This window comes from Stegodyphus dumicola, chromosome 7, assembly GCF_044657685.1.
Source record: "Stegodyphus dumicola isolate Sdum_Otavi_A_Nest chromosome 7, ASM4465768v1".
NCBI lineage: Eukaryota > Metazoa > Arthropoda > Arachnida > Araneae > Eresidae > Stegodyphus > Stegodyphus dumicola.
In genome coordinates, this window is record NC_140774.1 from 179,931,016 (window position 1) to 179,947,002 (window position 15,987).

The 15,987-nt window shown below is 33.1% G+C and overlaps 1 protein-coding gene across 5 annotated transcripts in view; it reads left to right on the forward strand.

The window, feature by feature from the left end:
* The window catches only part of LOC118187711 (protein madd-4-like), a 557,221-nt gene that overhangs the window by 500,064 nt on the left and 41,170 nt on the right, over positions 1-15,987 (forward strand). For all 5 annotated transcript variants that reach the window (XR_015042253.1, XR_015042254.1, XM_085821131.1 and 2 more), the window contains exons 12-15: positions 5,457-5,586; positions 7,459-7,669; positions 11,328-11,654; positions 14,584-14,791. Coding sequence is in view for 3 of the 5 variants with exons in the window: in XM_085821131.1 (XP_085677257.1) it covers positions 5,457-5,586; positions 7,459-7,669; positions 11,328-11,654; positions 14,584-14,791 (876 nt within the window). In the remaining 2 variants the exon portion in view is untranslated. The remainder of the gene's footprint in view (positions 1-5,456; positions 5,587-7,458; positions 7,670-11,327; positions 11,655-14,583; positions 14,792-15,987) is intronic.

The following is a 15,987-nucleotide window of genomic DNA, read 5'->3' on the forward strand; positions in this document are numbered from 1 at the left end:
CTGCTTATAAGTTATATAGCTATTCTTCTTCTTTTCAGTACTTTCAAGTTGACATAAAATATAACTATTCCAAAATTTTTATTAAACTGTATCCATTAATTTTTTAAAAATAGTTTTTAAAATTTAAAACATTGAATCAGAGGAACATATGTCCAAGCTCTAGAAGGTTCGAGACCTCCTTTGCAAGGATTAATGTTCCATGCCTCCGGGACCGATCCGAGAGGGCGCCATCCCTCCCGGTCGCTGCAGAGGGAAAAACATCCCTCAAAAACTAGAATTCATGTAGCAGAGCCCGACAGGCGACCATCACGAAGAGATCCACAAGGCCGATCTTCACCCAGACTGCTCAAAAACTCAGTTGCAATTCCTACGGGAGGGGTCACAACTCTCTCCCGCAGTACTCTTTTTACGGACGCAGAAATAACTATCGAGATCATACGTCCCTCTACACCGATCGAGAGGAGCCAAAGCTCCTCATACGGCCATCATCATGAGACATGTAGTGTTCCCACCACCAAAGACACGGACAAGGCAGTACCAGTACGGTCCCTGCCAAGCCTGAACCTACCACCGAATAAACGATGGCTCTAGTCAATGTGAAGACTGATTATTTGCTCTGCAGGTCAAAACTGTCTAGACACAAGTCGAGCCAGTGGTCTAGAAGAACCCCCATAAATGGTCTCCTCCCATAAATCGTCGGTTCCGGAAATTCCACCGAGTCGAACCACAAAGTTAGTTGTCCAGCATCTGTTAGCCTATGCCAACCAGTCTATGTCTAGCCTATGCCGGCATACACCTGCCCCTTGGTCAAACGCTGCCTTTCCTGCCTTTCCTCACTGCTTACGACGGTCTCCCGCGCACGGTTCTCGCCGGTTCTAGACATTCGTCCTCTGGGACAGGTGCCGGTAGTTCGTTCCTAAGATCATATACCAGGTCTCCTCCCGCCAGCGGTCGGTTCTGGATATCTGTCCTCGGGTCCGATCACCACTCGCCAGGTTAAACATATATCGATACTACGAAAAAAAGTAAGAGGGGAAATACCAGGTGAATGTTTTCCAAATAAAATGAAAAGTGAAGGATCTTCTCTTTATGCATTCACAGATAGAATGACTCTCGTTTCATATGTACCTCAAAAATTAAAAAGTGTTATTCTCATTTCTGCAATGCGTCAATGGAAATCAGAAGACCTTGATGCTAAAAAACTAGAAATAATAACATTTTATAATGTGACTAAGGAAGGTATAGATGCATTGGATGAAAAATGTTCTAAAAATTCTACAAGCCGAAGAAGAAGGCATGAGCAATGGCCAAGATTACTTGATGTAAGTGGAATTAATGCACATGCAATACATCAATCGTTAAGAAATAGTGTCAGATTGGAAAAACACGAATTTTTGATGGAGTTATCATTAGAATTAGTGAAACCACGTATGGAACGGAGTGTTCAAACGCCAACTGTGAACCAAGAAATAAAAATGTGCATTCAGAGAGTGCTAGGAATTTTCTGCGGATTCGTTTCTAGCCCAGATGTAAGTGATACCCCTAAGAAGCGTAAACCGTGCTTTTTTTGTCCCGCCTAGACTGAGGAGAAAAACTACCTATCTATATTTCAGCTTCAAGAATCCAATATGTAATGAATGGGCCAAGAGAACTTACAAAAATTGCGTTGATAATGCTTAAAATAATTTGCTGGAGTTTTTTTTAATAATCTTTATATATTATCCTTTTTTGTATTATTTTATATAATCCAGACTCTGTAGATGGAAAATTTATTAAGTAATTTAGTTTATACGCATTTGCAAGCAAGTAGTGTTTATTTTATTTATTTGATTAAGTGTTCCGTACTTTTTCATATGTGATTAAAAAATTAAATTTTAATGCATAAATATTAGAGTTTTAAAAAGAATAATTTACTTCAATATAACAAGCAAAGTGTATTAATGATTATATTATAAAAATAGTACATTATTTTTAAATTTTATATTTTTAAAATACATAAAATAGAGCGCGGTCTGAGAGACCCCTCCTCTGTGTTTACGTAACAGGAAATGAACGTCTGCACTTAAGGGTCTGTACTTAAGATAGCGTCCTCGTAAAACGTGTTTAGAGTTGCCAGAAAATGACAAAAAAGATAGGGTTGCCATATTTTGCGCGAAATCGCCCATTTGGCACGGCGATATGCCATAGACGGATCGAGAACATTTTGGAACGAATTCTCACCGGTTTGGCCCAGTGGCAGGCCAAAAAAAGCTATATAAACCAAGAATAGAAGGAGGGAGGGGCGCGGTTTCCTCCGCTATTGGGGAATGAAGCTCCACCGAACAAGCGGCGTCCATGTTTGTAACTTCAAAACATTGCATTACGGCAGTGAAACGTACATGTTTCTAAGCTGTTCTGTGCATGTAATTTGCAGTAAAAATATGTTAAATTTATAATGAAATGCTTCGCTATTGTTAAACTTTTGTTTTAAAGTAATAAAGATGATATCCATAATTTACTATGAACAGAAAATTATTAAGAAATAGTTCGAAATCTAAGTGCATGTGTATAACATTAAATCCTTTAAAAATGATGTTTCTGCATATTTCAGGGATCTGTTTAGGTCTTTTTAGCAACCTGTTGGGTGTACTTTTCCAGTGTTTCCTTTAAGAAGTGATATTTCTAATTTATTCACAATATTATCATAAATTATTAAAGAATTATTTCATACACAGTTTAAGAGATAGAAAAGAAAGTTATTTTATTTTAGTATGCTTAAATACTTCAGATTTAAGCTGAAATACACTAAAACAGAAATTCACATATTTAAGCAATAATTATCTAAAAAATAGTCACAGGTTGCATTTTCTTAAGATGAAAGTTTTAAATACATCCTTGTCAGAGCCAACAACAAGAAAATAAATATTAATAAAATAAAACAGATTTATGTGAACTTAATGATATCAGTTTATCCGTGTTTCATATTTATGAATCTCATTGAAATTGCCTTGAATGAAGCTGAATTACAGAAAATATACCTATATAAATTCTTGAATACGTCTTTCCACATGTTCAGTTGTGTTAATATTTTACTTACTTTTATCGCTATACTGCCCAGAAATTCGTAAGTTTATGCAAACAATTTTTAACAACATAACAGTATATCTTCATCAAATGCACAAATTATATTCATAATAGTTCACGAAACTTAAAAATGAATAATAATTAATATATAAATAAAAGTATTACTTTATTTAACACCTTTGCGATTCATAAAAATAGTAACAATTGATTTCTTGAATTCCATGAAAATTATAAAACGAATTACCTAAAACGTTCAAATTATACAATTTAAATCCTAGCATATATCACTGTATGTTAAGGAACGAAGATAACAGCTATAAGCAGAAACATTAAGATGTATTTAACATATGCGGATTATTATGAAGTCCTTTTTTTTTTCAAATCTGGAAAGAAACAACATGACGTTGTGATATTTTTTAACATATTTATCAAATTACATAAAAAAAGGAAATCAATACGTACGCCTGAAAAGTAATCCCAGAAATATTTTACGAAAATCTATTTGTGCATCCATATGCAACACAATCTGACATGCTTCAAAAAAGAAATGAAAAAAAAAAATGTCGCAATTACAGACTTCCTTGCACAAGTCACAGCGATATAACATGGCCGCCATGTTTCACCGTGTGAGTTGAACCTTCCTTCCTTCTATTCTAACCTCCTTGATATAAACCATGCCCTGTACGCGGAGTAGCAGTCTATTGTCGAGTGGATAGCGAGTTACAGCGTGGAGAGTTTCGAGAGTACGTTGAGTTCCAAGAACGACCGAACCGACTTGTGACCTGTTTTGCCGTGAAGCTGTCTTCACCGTTATAGTCTGAAGGTCTATGTTGCTGATTGTTTCAGCGTGTGTGTCGTAGTTTTTCGACGACTGTAAACGCGTTTTTGGAGCTGTCCTGAGTAATATCGGCTAATAAATTGTGTTTTCATTCTTCATCAAGTGTTGTCGTTAATCACTCCAAATCTACGAGCCTGTAGAAAGGCGACAATATATATAGTGTCAGAGAGTACTTTTTAAATTTTAAATTTGGGTTCATTGATGGGAAAACTTGAGATCAGTGAACGGGATATAGTATATCAAGTAATCATTTCCGAATTCAGGACAGAATCTATGTTAATTTTCAGCAATAAAAAAGTTACTGAAAAATTGCAACTTGATTAAGTTTGCAGTAATGACATTAAAGAGAGATTTGTTCTATCCATAACATCTATTCTTCCAATTCATAGTCAGATCTTTCCACGGAAGTTTCACCAGCGCAATAATTCGCAAATGTGATAGTTAAAAAAAGTTCAAGTCAAGTTTTTATCAGTAATTAAGACACAATAACTTTTGACTTACAGAATTGTGCTTATCCTGAAAATGAGAAATAAGCTTTCAAAACTGAAAGCCTGTAGACACTGGAAATTGGGGGAAAATTTACATACTGAAGTCACCAATTGCACTTTAGCCATTTGTAGGGATAAATACCGTAGCTTTTCATTCTTAATTTATAAAATATGCAGAAAGGAAGCAAGAATATATATATTAAATATATATATTAAAAATGATCTCAAAGAATCGAACTAGATTATCAGTTCTTTGAGGTAATTTTTTTATTCTTATATATTGGTAAATTGTGCGTTTATTAGTTTAAAAGTGACTGAATTATATCGTTCTTATGTTTCGATTAAGGTTTTATGGCTTTAGTTAATCTGCATGCAATAGTCGTAAAATTATTAACGATTTAAAAATTGTTAAAGTTATTATGAAGCCTAACGATTTACATTTGAAACTCTTCGTGGAATAAAGTCAGTTTCTGCACCCACTTTCAGTGCCTTTTATGCCGAGTGGGAACAAAAGTAAACTTTCAGTTTTGTGCATCGAAAAATCAGTCTTCCTGCCCCGCTGGTCGAATTGGATATTTTTGCGTAGAAACTCTAATTTTAATTGTAAAAAACTTTTTTATTTTTTTCAACTGTACTTGGTGTCTATGTGTTTTGGTATTTTACAATTTTTAATGAAGACGTTTTGAGTTTTTATGCGTTTTACCTTGCTAGTGTGAACCGGTTTAATTGAAAGAGAAATATATATCTAATGGGATTTGAGGAAATAAGATTAGATAAAATGCAGTAAAAAACGTGTATAATTTAATAGACCTTAGAAGGAAGTCATGTGTTGTCCACGTCAGATTTTTAATTTAATCACATACAGACGCTATTTTTTGGATTAATCTTATAAAGAAATGTTGTTGATTTATTTTGCAGTATGTAACATAGCTTATTGTGGAAAATAAGAAATCGTGTTTTAGTACTAATAAATGTCTTATCAAATGGAAATTTTTAAATCCTTCTCTAAAATCTTTAGTTTATTGTATTTCATAAGCAAATTTCATAAGCAAGTGTTTCTGTTTCAGGTACTCGTGAATCTGTCATCCAGTGTGTTCGAGATCATGATCAAGCAGTCGTGAAAGCGACACTATGCGATATCAGCGAGAAACCGGACGCCATTACTCAAACTTGTAATGATCATCCATGCCCACCGAGGTAAGTAGAATAATAATAATAATAATAATAAAATGAAAGGGTTCAAATTTTAACTGTCGCCCCAAAGAGTTTGCTAAGTTTTTGCTAAGTTTTTTTCTACCCTGTCGTTGATTTCGCAGTCTTAATAGTCTGATCCTGCACTCACTTCTCCTAACCTATTTTTTTTTGTCTTTTTAGCTTTATTATTAAGCATAATTTTCTTCACACTTACACCATACAGAATTCAACAGCAATATTGCAAAAATTTTAAAAGCAGCATAGCAGCATATCTTTACAATTCCCAAGGTAGTGTTAAGTTCTGCCATAGATTTTTATATACATTTTTTTCAGGCTTTTATCAGTTCATGAAGCTAGTATTCATTTTTCCTAACAAGATTGCTTTCTAAACTTTGTATGTTTTTTTATTAACGATTTGGGGAAAGTGCAGAATCACCCAGTACTTCGCACGTTTCTCAAAATTGCCCGCCAAAAAAGCGGGCGGTTATACATCAACTTGAAAATAACAAGTCAAAGAATTGCACAAACTCGGTATCCATGTACACATCGACCTATTTTAACTTTAAAAAACATCAGAGAATTGCAGAAACTTGGCATTGTGCGCGCTCACTTTGTCCATGTGCACATTGATATGCGCCATAAAAGTGGGCGATTCTGCACTTTACTGAACGTTTTTTTTTTTTTTTTTTTTTTTTTTTTTTTTGTGTTAAATTTGTTAATTAAATATATATTCTTCACACTTACACAATATAAATTTCAAATAAATAGCAAATGACAAAATATTTAAAAACAGCATATATTTAGAATTTCGGATATGCTGTCTCGAGCGCCGGAGATAGATTTTTCATTCCGTACAGTGCTGCCACTGTTCACTTTGAAATCGTCGAGTTTGTTAATCAAAAATTAATTAAAATTTTATAAAATATAAAATGTAAAATTAGAAATTCAAAATACGTGTGGAAGGCTATGTTATTCATAATTGGATGGTCCTAGGTACTGTCGTTTTTTTCACAGTTTGTGGAACGTAATGTGGTTATCAAAATAATGGAAACATAATAATGGAAACGTAATAAATAATGGAAACATAATAATAATTAAACATAATAACATAATTCATGAGGAATTCTTTATTAATATGCCGTAGTAGCTGGGTAATATAAACAGTAACCTTTTAAAATCTTTAATTGCCACAAACAGAATAAAATGTTCGACCACACTGATCACAAATTTTCTTTATTCGAATTCGATGAGAAAAATTCAAGGAAGTAAAGTATTTCAATTGGTAAATGGATTTACGTACTTTAAATGACATTTTAAATATTTTTGCCAATAATATTTTGGTTTGAATTTTATGTATACTGTTTTTTTTGGGGGCTGGGATGCATATAAGTCAGTCTTGTTATTTTATTTGGGCATAAACGTTAGTACGTTCGTATATCCCATTCAAGAAATATTTTTATATTTCATTTAAAAACTAAATTTAGTAATTATTTTAAGCTGATTTTCTGTTTCTTCTTTTAAATTTTTGAATATTTTTTTCAGTTATCAGAGAATGGATTTTTCCAATTTCATGTAACTGAAGCAAAGTATGAATTGATCATTCTGTAATTTAGATTAAACCAACGGGTAAATTTAAATTCTAATTCCACCTAAAACTCGAAACGAAGCATTCCACTAATTCCACTAGAGAGATTCCATAAAGCCACCTTTATCCTGCGCAACAACAAATTTGCTGCGTATGTTATTTTCGAGCACAGCAGACCATCAGGAGTGTATACTAACTGCTAACTGGAGGCAAGAATATATAGGAAATGAATTGTATAATTGTCTTTTATTGCTTAAAAAGCCTTCTAAGAAATGTTTGATTATTTTCAGGTGGAATATTTCAGAGTTCAGTCCTTGTTCTAAGCCATGTGGGGCTGGGTACATGACACGTCGTGTTCATTGCGTGCATGAAGTTCTGAGAGGAGCAGCCAATACTCTTATCGTAAACAACAGCAACTGCCCACAGCCACCACCGAGAGATAAAGTATTTTGCAACGTTTTCAACTGCCCTTCACGCTGGAAAGCTGATCCTTGGACAAAGGTAAGAATACGAGATAGATCGTTGACATTGGGAATTGTAAATATCAAATAATTCAAATTATTAAAAAAGACTTCAGTCAAATATAAATTGCTTTGCCAGATAATGAAGTGCAGTCAAAGTTTCTGAGGATTTGAGAACTTTGTTTTCTTCCTGGAAGAGAAGTTTTTTAGAATATAAGTTGTTAGAGGAAAAATAGAGAGCATCTCTGAGAATTGAAACGTACAATTTTAATTGCGTTTGCTGAAAGCGAGAAATAAATATTAATAAATTCTTAAGTTTTAAATCAATTTAATTTAATTTGAGCGTAACTAATGCTGTGTAATTAATGTATTAGTATTAATTTAAGATGGTGTTGCAGATGTGTATGCTTGTATATGAAGTAAGATTAAGAAAATACTCTTAAAATGAAATTTAATTTCTTAAAGTGACCATCAATCGTTATAAGCTACTATTTACTTCGTCTGTGAAACTGGAGATGGTTCTAACTTAAACTATTCTGATCATTTTCCTTAGAAAAGCTAACTATAGGCAATGTTCAAAGTGATTATTTAATATGTTGTTAGAAATATGGTTACTTTTGGAGGCGGTCGCCATGAAATTCCTGTCTCATTGCATTTCATTTTCAAACTAAGCAAAAAGATGCACACAATATATTTTATCTTTATTATAACTAGAGGTCAGAGTTATAACGTTATTAGCGTTGTGCTGAAAGCTATGCGATGAGGAAAAAACTGAACATTTATTCGGTGTAAAGAAAAATAAAATATGGATATATAGCTATATGTATATATATATATATATTAACAAACATGTATATACGTAAAAAGAAAATTTAATATATAAAAAAGAAATATATATAATATATATTTCTTTTTTTAAATGTGTGCGCCATAATATTTACATGCAGTTTTACCTAACTTGCGCATTTATACTCAGAATTTCGTATTTTTAACAGTATCATAAGAGGGGAGAATTGTGCTAATTAATTTTTAAGGTCAATAACAGTTATTTCATAGGGATATAACAGCAGGAAAACCTGCAGTACTGACAGCTCCATGCCAATGATTATAATTCTTGAATCTGAAGTAATCATTTCACATAATGTTTTCCATTCTAATCAGAATAGATGCAGTTGTAGTGAAATATGCACCATTTGTGGCTGAATGTGATCATTACCATTGGTGATTTCGTTTAGACATAAACTTTTAAGGACAGCAAAATGAATCTGCTATTTTCATATATTAAAATCACCAGCAATAAAATTCTCTGATTTGAAATGGAAATAACGAAAGCAATAGCGATAAAATATCCGATTTTATTGCTCAAACGAGTGTGGTATTTGTTGTCATCTGTGCAAAACTGTCATGGCAATGTGTGCTGTTGTGTTAGAGAACGTAAACTGTGACACTTCAGATAAAGGCATATCCATGCAAATCCCGAGGAGACCCTTCCCAAAACATCTTACGTTTAACGCCGTAATATGCCTTAACCTACATTCTCATTTAAAACTCAGAAGTTTCGGTTTCTTCCTATGAAAGTAAGTTGAAACGATCGTCAAATGTAAGGCGTTAGCCATTTAAAAGCGCAGTCTTGAAGGAAATTACATTGATTGCTGTAACAAAACCCGAAGAGTTGCGCATGAGTGAGTGAGTGAGTGAGTGATTATGGTGCAAAAACCAAAGATGATTATAACGCGCCGAACACAAGATGGGATGATTACAATTGATGACATTAAAATTCAATAAATAAAAACAAGTAGACAAATGTACCAAATCCAGAGGATGAAGTCATATAAACACAAGTTAAAAGCACACATTAAAATTCAAGACACAGTCTTCAAACAAATTACATTAGGTAATAAAAGCCAGTCTCTTTTAAATAGTAAAATAAATTACAATTGACCTCTCTTCCGATTAAACGGTCGAGAGGTAAGTCACAGCTATTAAATTATTTCTGGCGAAGACTATTAAAACATGGACACTCAATTAAAATATGACGAGCAGATAAAAAAACATTACAATTAAAACAAACAGGCTCATTTTCAGCTTTGAGAAGATAGTTATGTGTGACTCTAGTGTGACCAATTCTGAGGCGAGTCAAAAGAACGTCCTCCTTACGATTTCCAGCAAAATCCCAATGCTCAATTCTAGGCTTGACGTTTCTCAACTTATTGTGATGCTGAACATCCCAAATTTGCTGCCATTTTTTCGGACCTTTCCCTTGATGACACAGCAGATGTCTCTAAAAGGGATAAGGCGACTGGACGGTTCAACAGCAGACTTGGCTGCGATGTCTGCAAGCTCATTTCCCTTTATTCCAGAATGTCCAGGAACCCAGCAGTACAGGACTTCATATCCTCGAATCGTTAAACTTATATGAATTTTGAGAACATCCACTACCACAGGATTCTGAGTAGAGTTGCGCATGAAACCTTAAGGTTAGGCGTCAGGAGTGCACAGAGTGAAGTCAGGATTTTGTAATTTTTCCCTAATATAAAATAATGTTTCACCCTCAATGTCATGTTGTATGATCATTCTGTATTAAGGGACGTCCAGGCGGTATAGTGGTTAGGGAAGCCTACTGCGGTACCTAAGGGCAGAGTTCAAATCTCGGAGAAGGCATGGATATTTGTAAATGTACAGTGCTTTTGCCGCAGGGGGTCACCCTAAATATGGCGAGCTGAAATTTCTCTAGTGTAGTTTGGTGGTAGGGGAGAGGGGTAGGAGACCCTCGGACAACTCTCCGGGGTACGTCCAACCTCCTTGAGTCTCTGGCAACCATTTTTCCATGAAATTCACGAAACAAGGCGAAAGCAAGAACATACAGTAATATGACCTAATTATTTTAACTAGTAGTCACGTGCCGGTATTATGAGCAATAATAACAATTCTGCATTGGTGACCACAAAAGACACGCTATATTCCTTAAAATGTGTGCAAACAATAATGTCTGTTATGTATGTATTATTTGTATTATATTTCTAGTTCTCTATCAGAGAAATTGTTTTGCCTGTGCGATGTAAATTCGAGCAATTTTATCTTTAAAACGCACAGGAGAATGCATGATCCCCGAAGCAGATCGTCTTCGTCTGTTTTCACAATACATATGCATTTACATTTATTTGGCTTTCTTTTTAAAGTGTTTCAAGATGCGGTTACCATTAGCTGTTTTTCAACAGCTAGCCATTAACGTCTTTCTTTGCCTTTCTGTTTGCTCAAAGCTATCTTATATAAGTTTAAATAAAGAATGTTATGCGCCATTTGGCATATAATATTGCTTATCTTTCCACACAGTTTTATTTGACGTATAAATTTTTCCCATTTTATCCTCTGCGCAAACATTAAGTCTATATGGTTTTTTTGCGTAAAACGCAATAATAACAATAGTGTCCGCCGATAGTTTTGAATTTCAATTAGTATATTTATATTTGATTTTATGGTATGTTAGTAAAGTAAAAAAAAATTCTTATTCCTACATGAGTAAATGATTAAATCCTATTCGCTAGTAATTGTTTATATGAATAGGTGATACGTTTACTTTTATCTTTTTAATGAATAGTTGATACGTTTACTTTTATCTTTTTAATGAATAGTTGATACGTTTACTTTTATCTTTTTAATGACATTCCTAGTTGATTCGGAAACGTTTTTCATTATAGTGTTCTAAAAGTTGCGGTGGTGGAGAGAAGACTCGAAAGATTCGATGCATGAAGGAAATGAACTTCGGGCAGTTAGTCGAACTGGCTCCTTCAGCCTGCTCAAAACGTCGACCCCGGACATCGAAACCCTGCAACACGAAGCCTTGTCCCAGTGTAGACGATATCGTACCCTCTCATCAGAGCTATGTTCAGCAAAGCCCTCAGAGAAGGGTGTTCTTGAAGGTGGGAGGAACGGCCAAGATTTTTGCGGAGACAAACGTGAAAATTCGTTGTCCAAGTAAGAATGCCAACAAGACGAGTATATTGTGGTATAAAGATGACGAAAAGGTAACCAACTTCTTTTACAATTGCAGTTTTCTCATTTCCTTTATGTTAACTGGTATTCCTTGAAAAGTCATAGTTCACTTTTTCCATGTGCAAATGTCGAAATTATAGAGTGGCCTCACTTATAAGGCAACCTTTATTTTAAGTCCTTTACAAGAGGGAAAAGTGCTCGTATGCGAAGCAAACTGGTTATGGGAGCTTTAGATATACTGCATGTGTTTTAGAAGAAATAATAAATTATCTGATTGTAAAATAAAGCTCTCTATAGTTGTTTTCTTTTAACGCATAAACTAATGTTTTTAACGCTTAGCTACTTTTATAAGACTAGTATGGTTTTCAAAAAAGCATTCTAATAACAAAAACTTCATCTTATGCTTTGGGGCCAAGCATCTTTTAATATATTAGGTTTCAATAAATGATATTAAATATAGTATGTGCAAAGCATTACAATATTATTGTGGTCAATAAACTACAAAGTAAAGCAGTTTGTAATTTATACAAATTTCATTTTAATAAGTACGATTCCCGATCGTTAGCAAATGTCTGCAAAGTTTCCTTAAAAATATACTGGAGTCAAATGCAACTAAAAGAAATTCGTTTTTATATTTGTTACTAAAAATAAATCAGTGTAAATGAAAAATGACGTTAATAATTCTAAAAAATACTGATATTGTTCATTTATTGAAAATCGTAAGAAATTACGTAAATTTTGATGACTCGTTTTCTTAAGAGAAATTACTTACTTGCTCTTCATTGAAGATTTAACTATTTTACAGTTCTAGAAGATATTAGAAGTTATTATTGTACTGCCAAGAGCCAATAACAAATTCTAATAGATTTATATTTAATGTTTTACGTTTTAATTTTGTTTTTAGCTGTAAATCGCAGCTTAGTAAAATGTACTTTATTTTAATCTAAATTTTATATTCCTGTATTTGTAAATCAATTTGTAAATCAATTTCTAATTAATTAATTACTCGGTGGTAACTCGTTAACAGTAGTGCTGTGATAATTTACTTTTAAACCATTATGTAATAAATTGACAATTTAAGTAAGGTAGACGTTAAAGTATGATTATTTAAGATGAAAAGATGTCATAAAGATTAAAGCCTTACTGTCTTTAATCTTTATGTCTTTTCTGTCTTACCGAGCAATAGATAATAACGACATTTTGCTTGTAGGAACTTGACATTTTGAAGTTAGTTTTGCAGAATATGTAATCAAAAGATGAGTGCCATATCTATTAAAATAAATCTCAGTGTAGATGTTTTCGTGTAACTTAAAAACTAAGAGATTAATAGTAAAATGACTTAGTATATTGTTAAGTGTTACGCTGTGTACATTAACTTATGCAGTGCTGGGAAGCTTTCATAAGATGGCCCTCTACGTTCCAGACAGCTGTGTGGTCTGCTAGAGGTAAATACTATGTACCACGAAGAATGCTACAATCTGCGGTGTTCAATACTTAATTAATTATATTCTCTGGGAGTGCTGATCACTGTCAGATGTGTTAATTTTAGACATATGGTCAGTATAAAAGGTATTAATGCGGTTTCCAATATAAAAAAGGAATCATCTCGACGGACCATCCAGTGTCAAAAAGCTGTAAAGATGAGTAGCGGAAACTTCTTCTGGTTTCTGTTTCAAGAAAGAAATGCTGACGAATGTTATATTTTTACTATGTGTAACTTTTCTGAATTGTACTGTTGATTCCAGTGAATTAGAGCAGCCGTTAATCTGGGCGAAGTGTTAAATGCCAATCCATAAATTTGCAAGGGTGTTTATTACTGAGGCAGTATGTTACTTAGGAGAGATACCTAACAGATTGGAGAAACACACAATCGTTATTTGCTGTTTTTATATAATAATAGCATAAAATTGTAGAAGCAAATTTAAAATTAACGGCTTAGAAAAGCAAAAATAAAAACAGCCTTGCGAGTATTATTAACTATTAGACTGAAAGGAGCTCTTAAAGGAGAAGGGACAAATGTAAATTTCTAAGGCAGTTGTTACGGAATCGAAAAGAATAGGAAGTCGACAAAAATATGCCAAAAATCAGCTGGATGCAATAGTAAAAATTTTATGAAAATGAGAGTATGAACCAAGTAGTATCTTGTAGCCAAAGCCGTAGATTAATAATCAATCAGTTTAAATTTGTATTTGGGAGATCTGCTTTCAAGCTGTTGTAGAGTCGCAATGATAACAAAAGAAGTACCTCTCAGTGTACCTCGTGAAATGAAATTCCTGCTGGAATGTGATATTTATCCCTTAATTCATTTATTCTCTTCTGTTATTTATGCCATTTTAGACCATGCTTTCACAACTGAAACGGAAGAATTGTCACGCCTGTATATTCTACTTGGACTGAAGCAGCTGCTTTTGCTTTATTCAAGCAGTGTTAGAAATCAGCTTTATTTGCCACAATAAAAATATTTGTATATTTTTTATGTTTAATTTTAAATTCCATGCTGCTATTTTGAGTTTCCTAGAAGTCAAAGATTACTTTAAGATACTGTGGATGATTCTATTCTAGTCCCCCGCAATAATGGGAAAATCGCAATGAAACTAATGAAGCGAACAGGTTGATTTCCCAGTGCATGTATTTGCTTACATTGTATTATCGTGACTGAATCAGTTACAAATAGTTATAATTACGTTTGTTCTATTGCAGACTCTTTCTTCCTCCGTGAAAATATTATTACTGAGCAAACGTTTCAATAATGAATTTGTATAAATATTATATATTTAAAATATTAATCTGCATACATTTAAGTTACCAATAAAGTATTTTCTAACTTATGTTTAATTTATGCTAAATCTCATTTTATTTCTATTTCGTTTATGATAATTTCTATTGACAAATTTGCAAATTTAGTGAAGTTTGTCCCAAACTTCATTTTTACTGTAACATATCTCAACTGTCTTTGCATAGATCAAGCCTTCAAAGAGATTAAAAGTTTCAATGAAAGGAGCTCTACGCATAAGGAGGATATCCTTAAAAGACAGCGGAAAATATACATGTGTTTCCGGATATTCGAAAGCAGACATCTTCATTACAGTGAAGCCTCTCCCGCTCTTTCGCACAGGAACTGACGAAGAAAGGACAGTGGAGAATCTCCAACCTCCTACTATTGTCAAAGGTCAGAGTTTCAACTTGTATTTGTTCTCGGAAAGTTTCTGTAGCGATTCAGAGAGAATGCGCTAGACTTTAGTCATTTACATCGAACTAAACTATTCAGCGTTTGTCGTGAATGAAGGGAACAATGTTCTGTAACTCAGCGTTTCCCGATTTCACTTAACTGTTGCCACATTTGATTATGAAAATGCATATTAATGCAACGCATGACCTGTGATTTGGCATCATCTTGAAGTAAAACACGAATAGAATTTTTCATATGAACAAAATTACGTGACTGGTAATTTAGAAGAGAGTAAGTTATATATTTCTGTTTTGTTTGTTATATGATGTTTAGAACAAAAGAAAGAACCAGTTTCGGGAATTTAAAAATTAAGCTTACTTAATATTTTGCACTTATGCAAAATATTTCTAATAATTGAATGAATATTGTATCCATCTTTTACCAATTCGGTAATAAGTGTTATTTCAGAAATTATAGTAGTAATATTTCGAAAATCCTAAAAAATAAATAAATTACGAAGTCTGTGAGAAAAGTATTAAAAATGTTATTATAAGACTTTTATATAATGGCGACTTGCAAATATACACGGTGTCATCTCCAAAATAGTTGGTTAACTTTGAAGGTTACATGCTGTCGAAGGTGCGTCTGATAACTTTTGTCGTGTTGTTCATTCTTTGTGAATAGAGAATCCGTTCACTATGATTACGTTTTTGCCGCACCTTGTAAATAATGTAAAAGAAATAAATATTATTCACATCAGGAAGACATTCAATTTAGTTAAGATTTAATGCAGAGCAAAAATTGTAAATGATGCTAATGTCCCGGTCTTTCGGTAGATCACCGAAACTTGTCGAATTAATAGAACTTAAATCTTCTAAATTCCATTCCCCGAGCCTCTATGATTTTCAGCAGGATTTCACTTATTAATTTTTATTTGTATTAATCTACTATAGGCATTTGTAAATCTTTGTATGCAGATTTAATCAATGTTTAGTGAATTAATATTTGCATTTCATTTTGTTTTACAACGATACATGGCACATTCAAAGTTTATATACATCAAAGTATGTTATAAATTTTATTTTCATCCTATTTAAAATACTTTGATAAATAAATGCTTTCCAAAAAAAAGCGGAATTTTTTTTTCAGTATAAATATGTAAGAAAATTGCAAAATGAAATTAGCCAAGGAACATA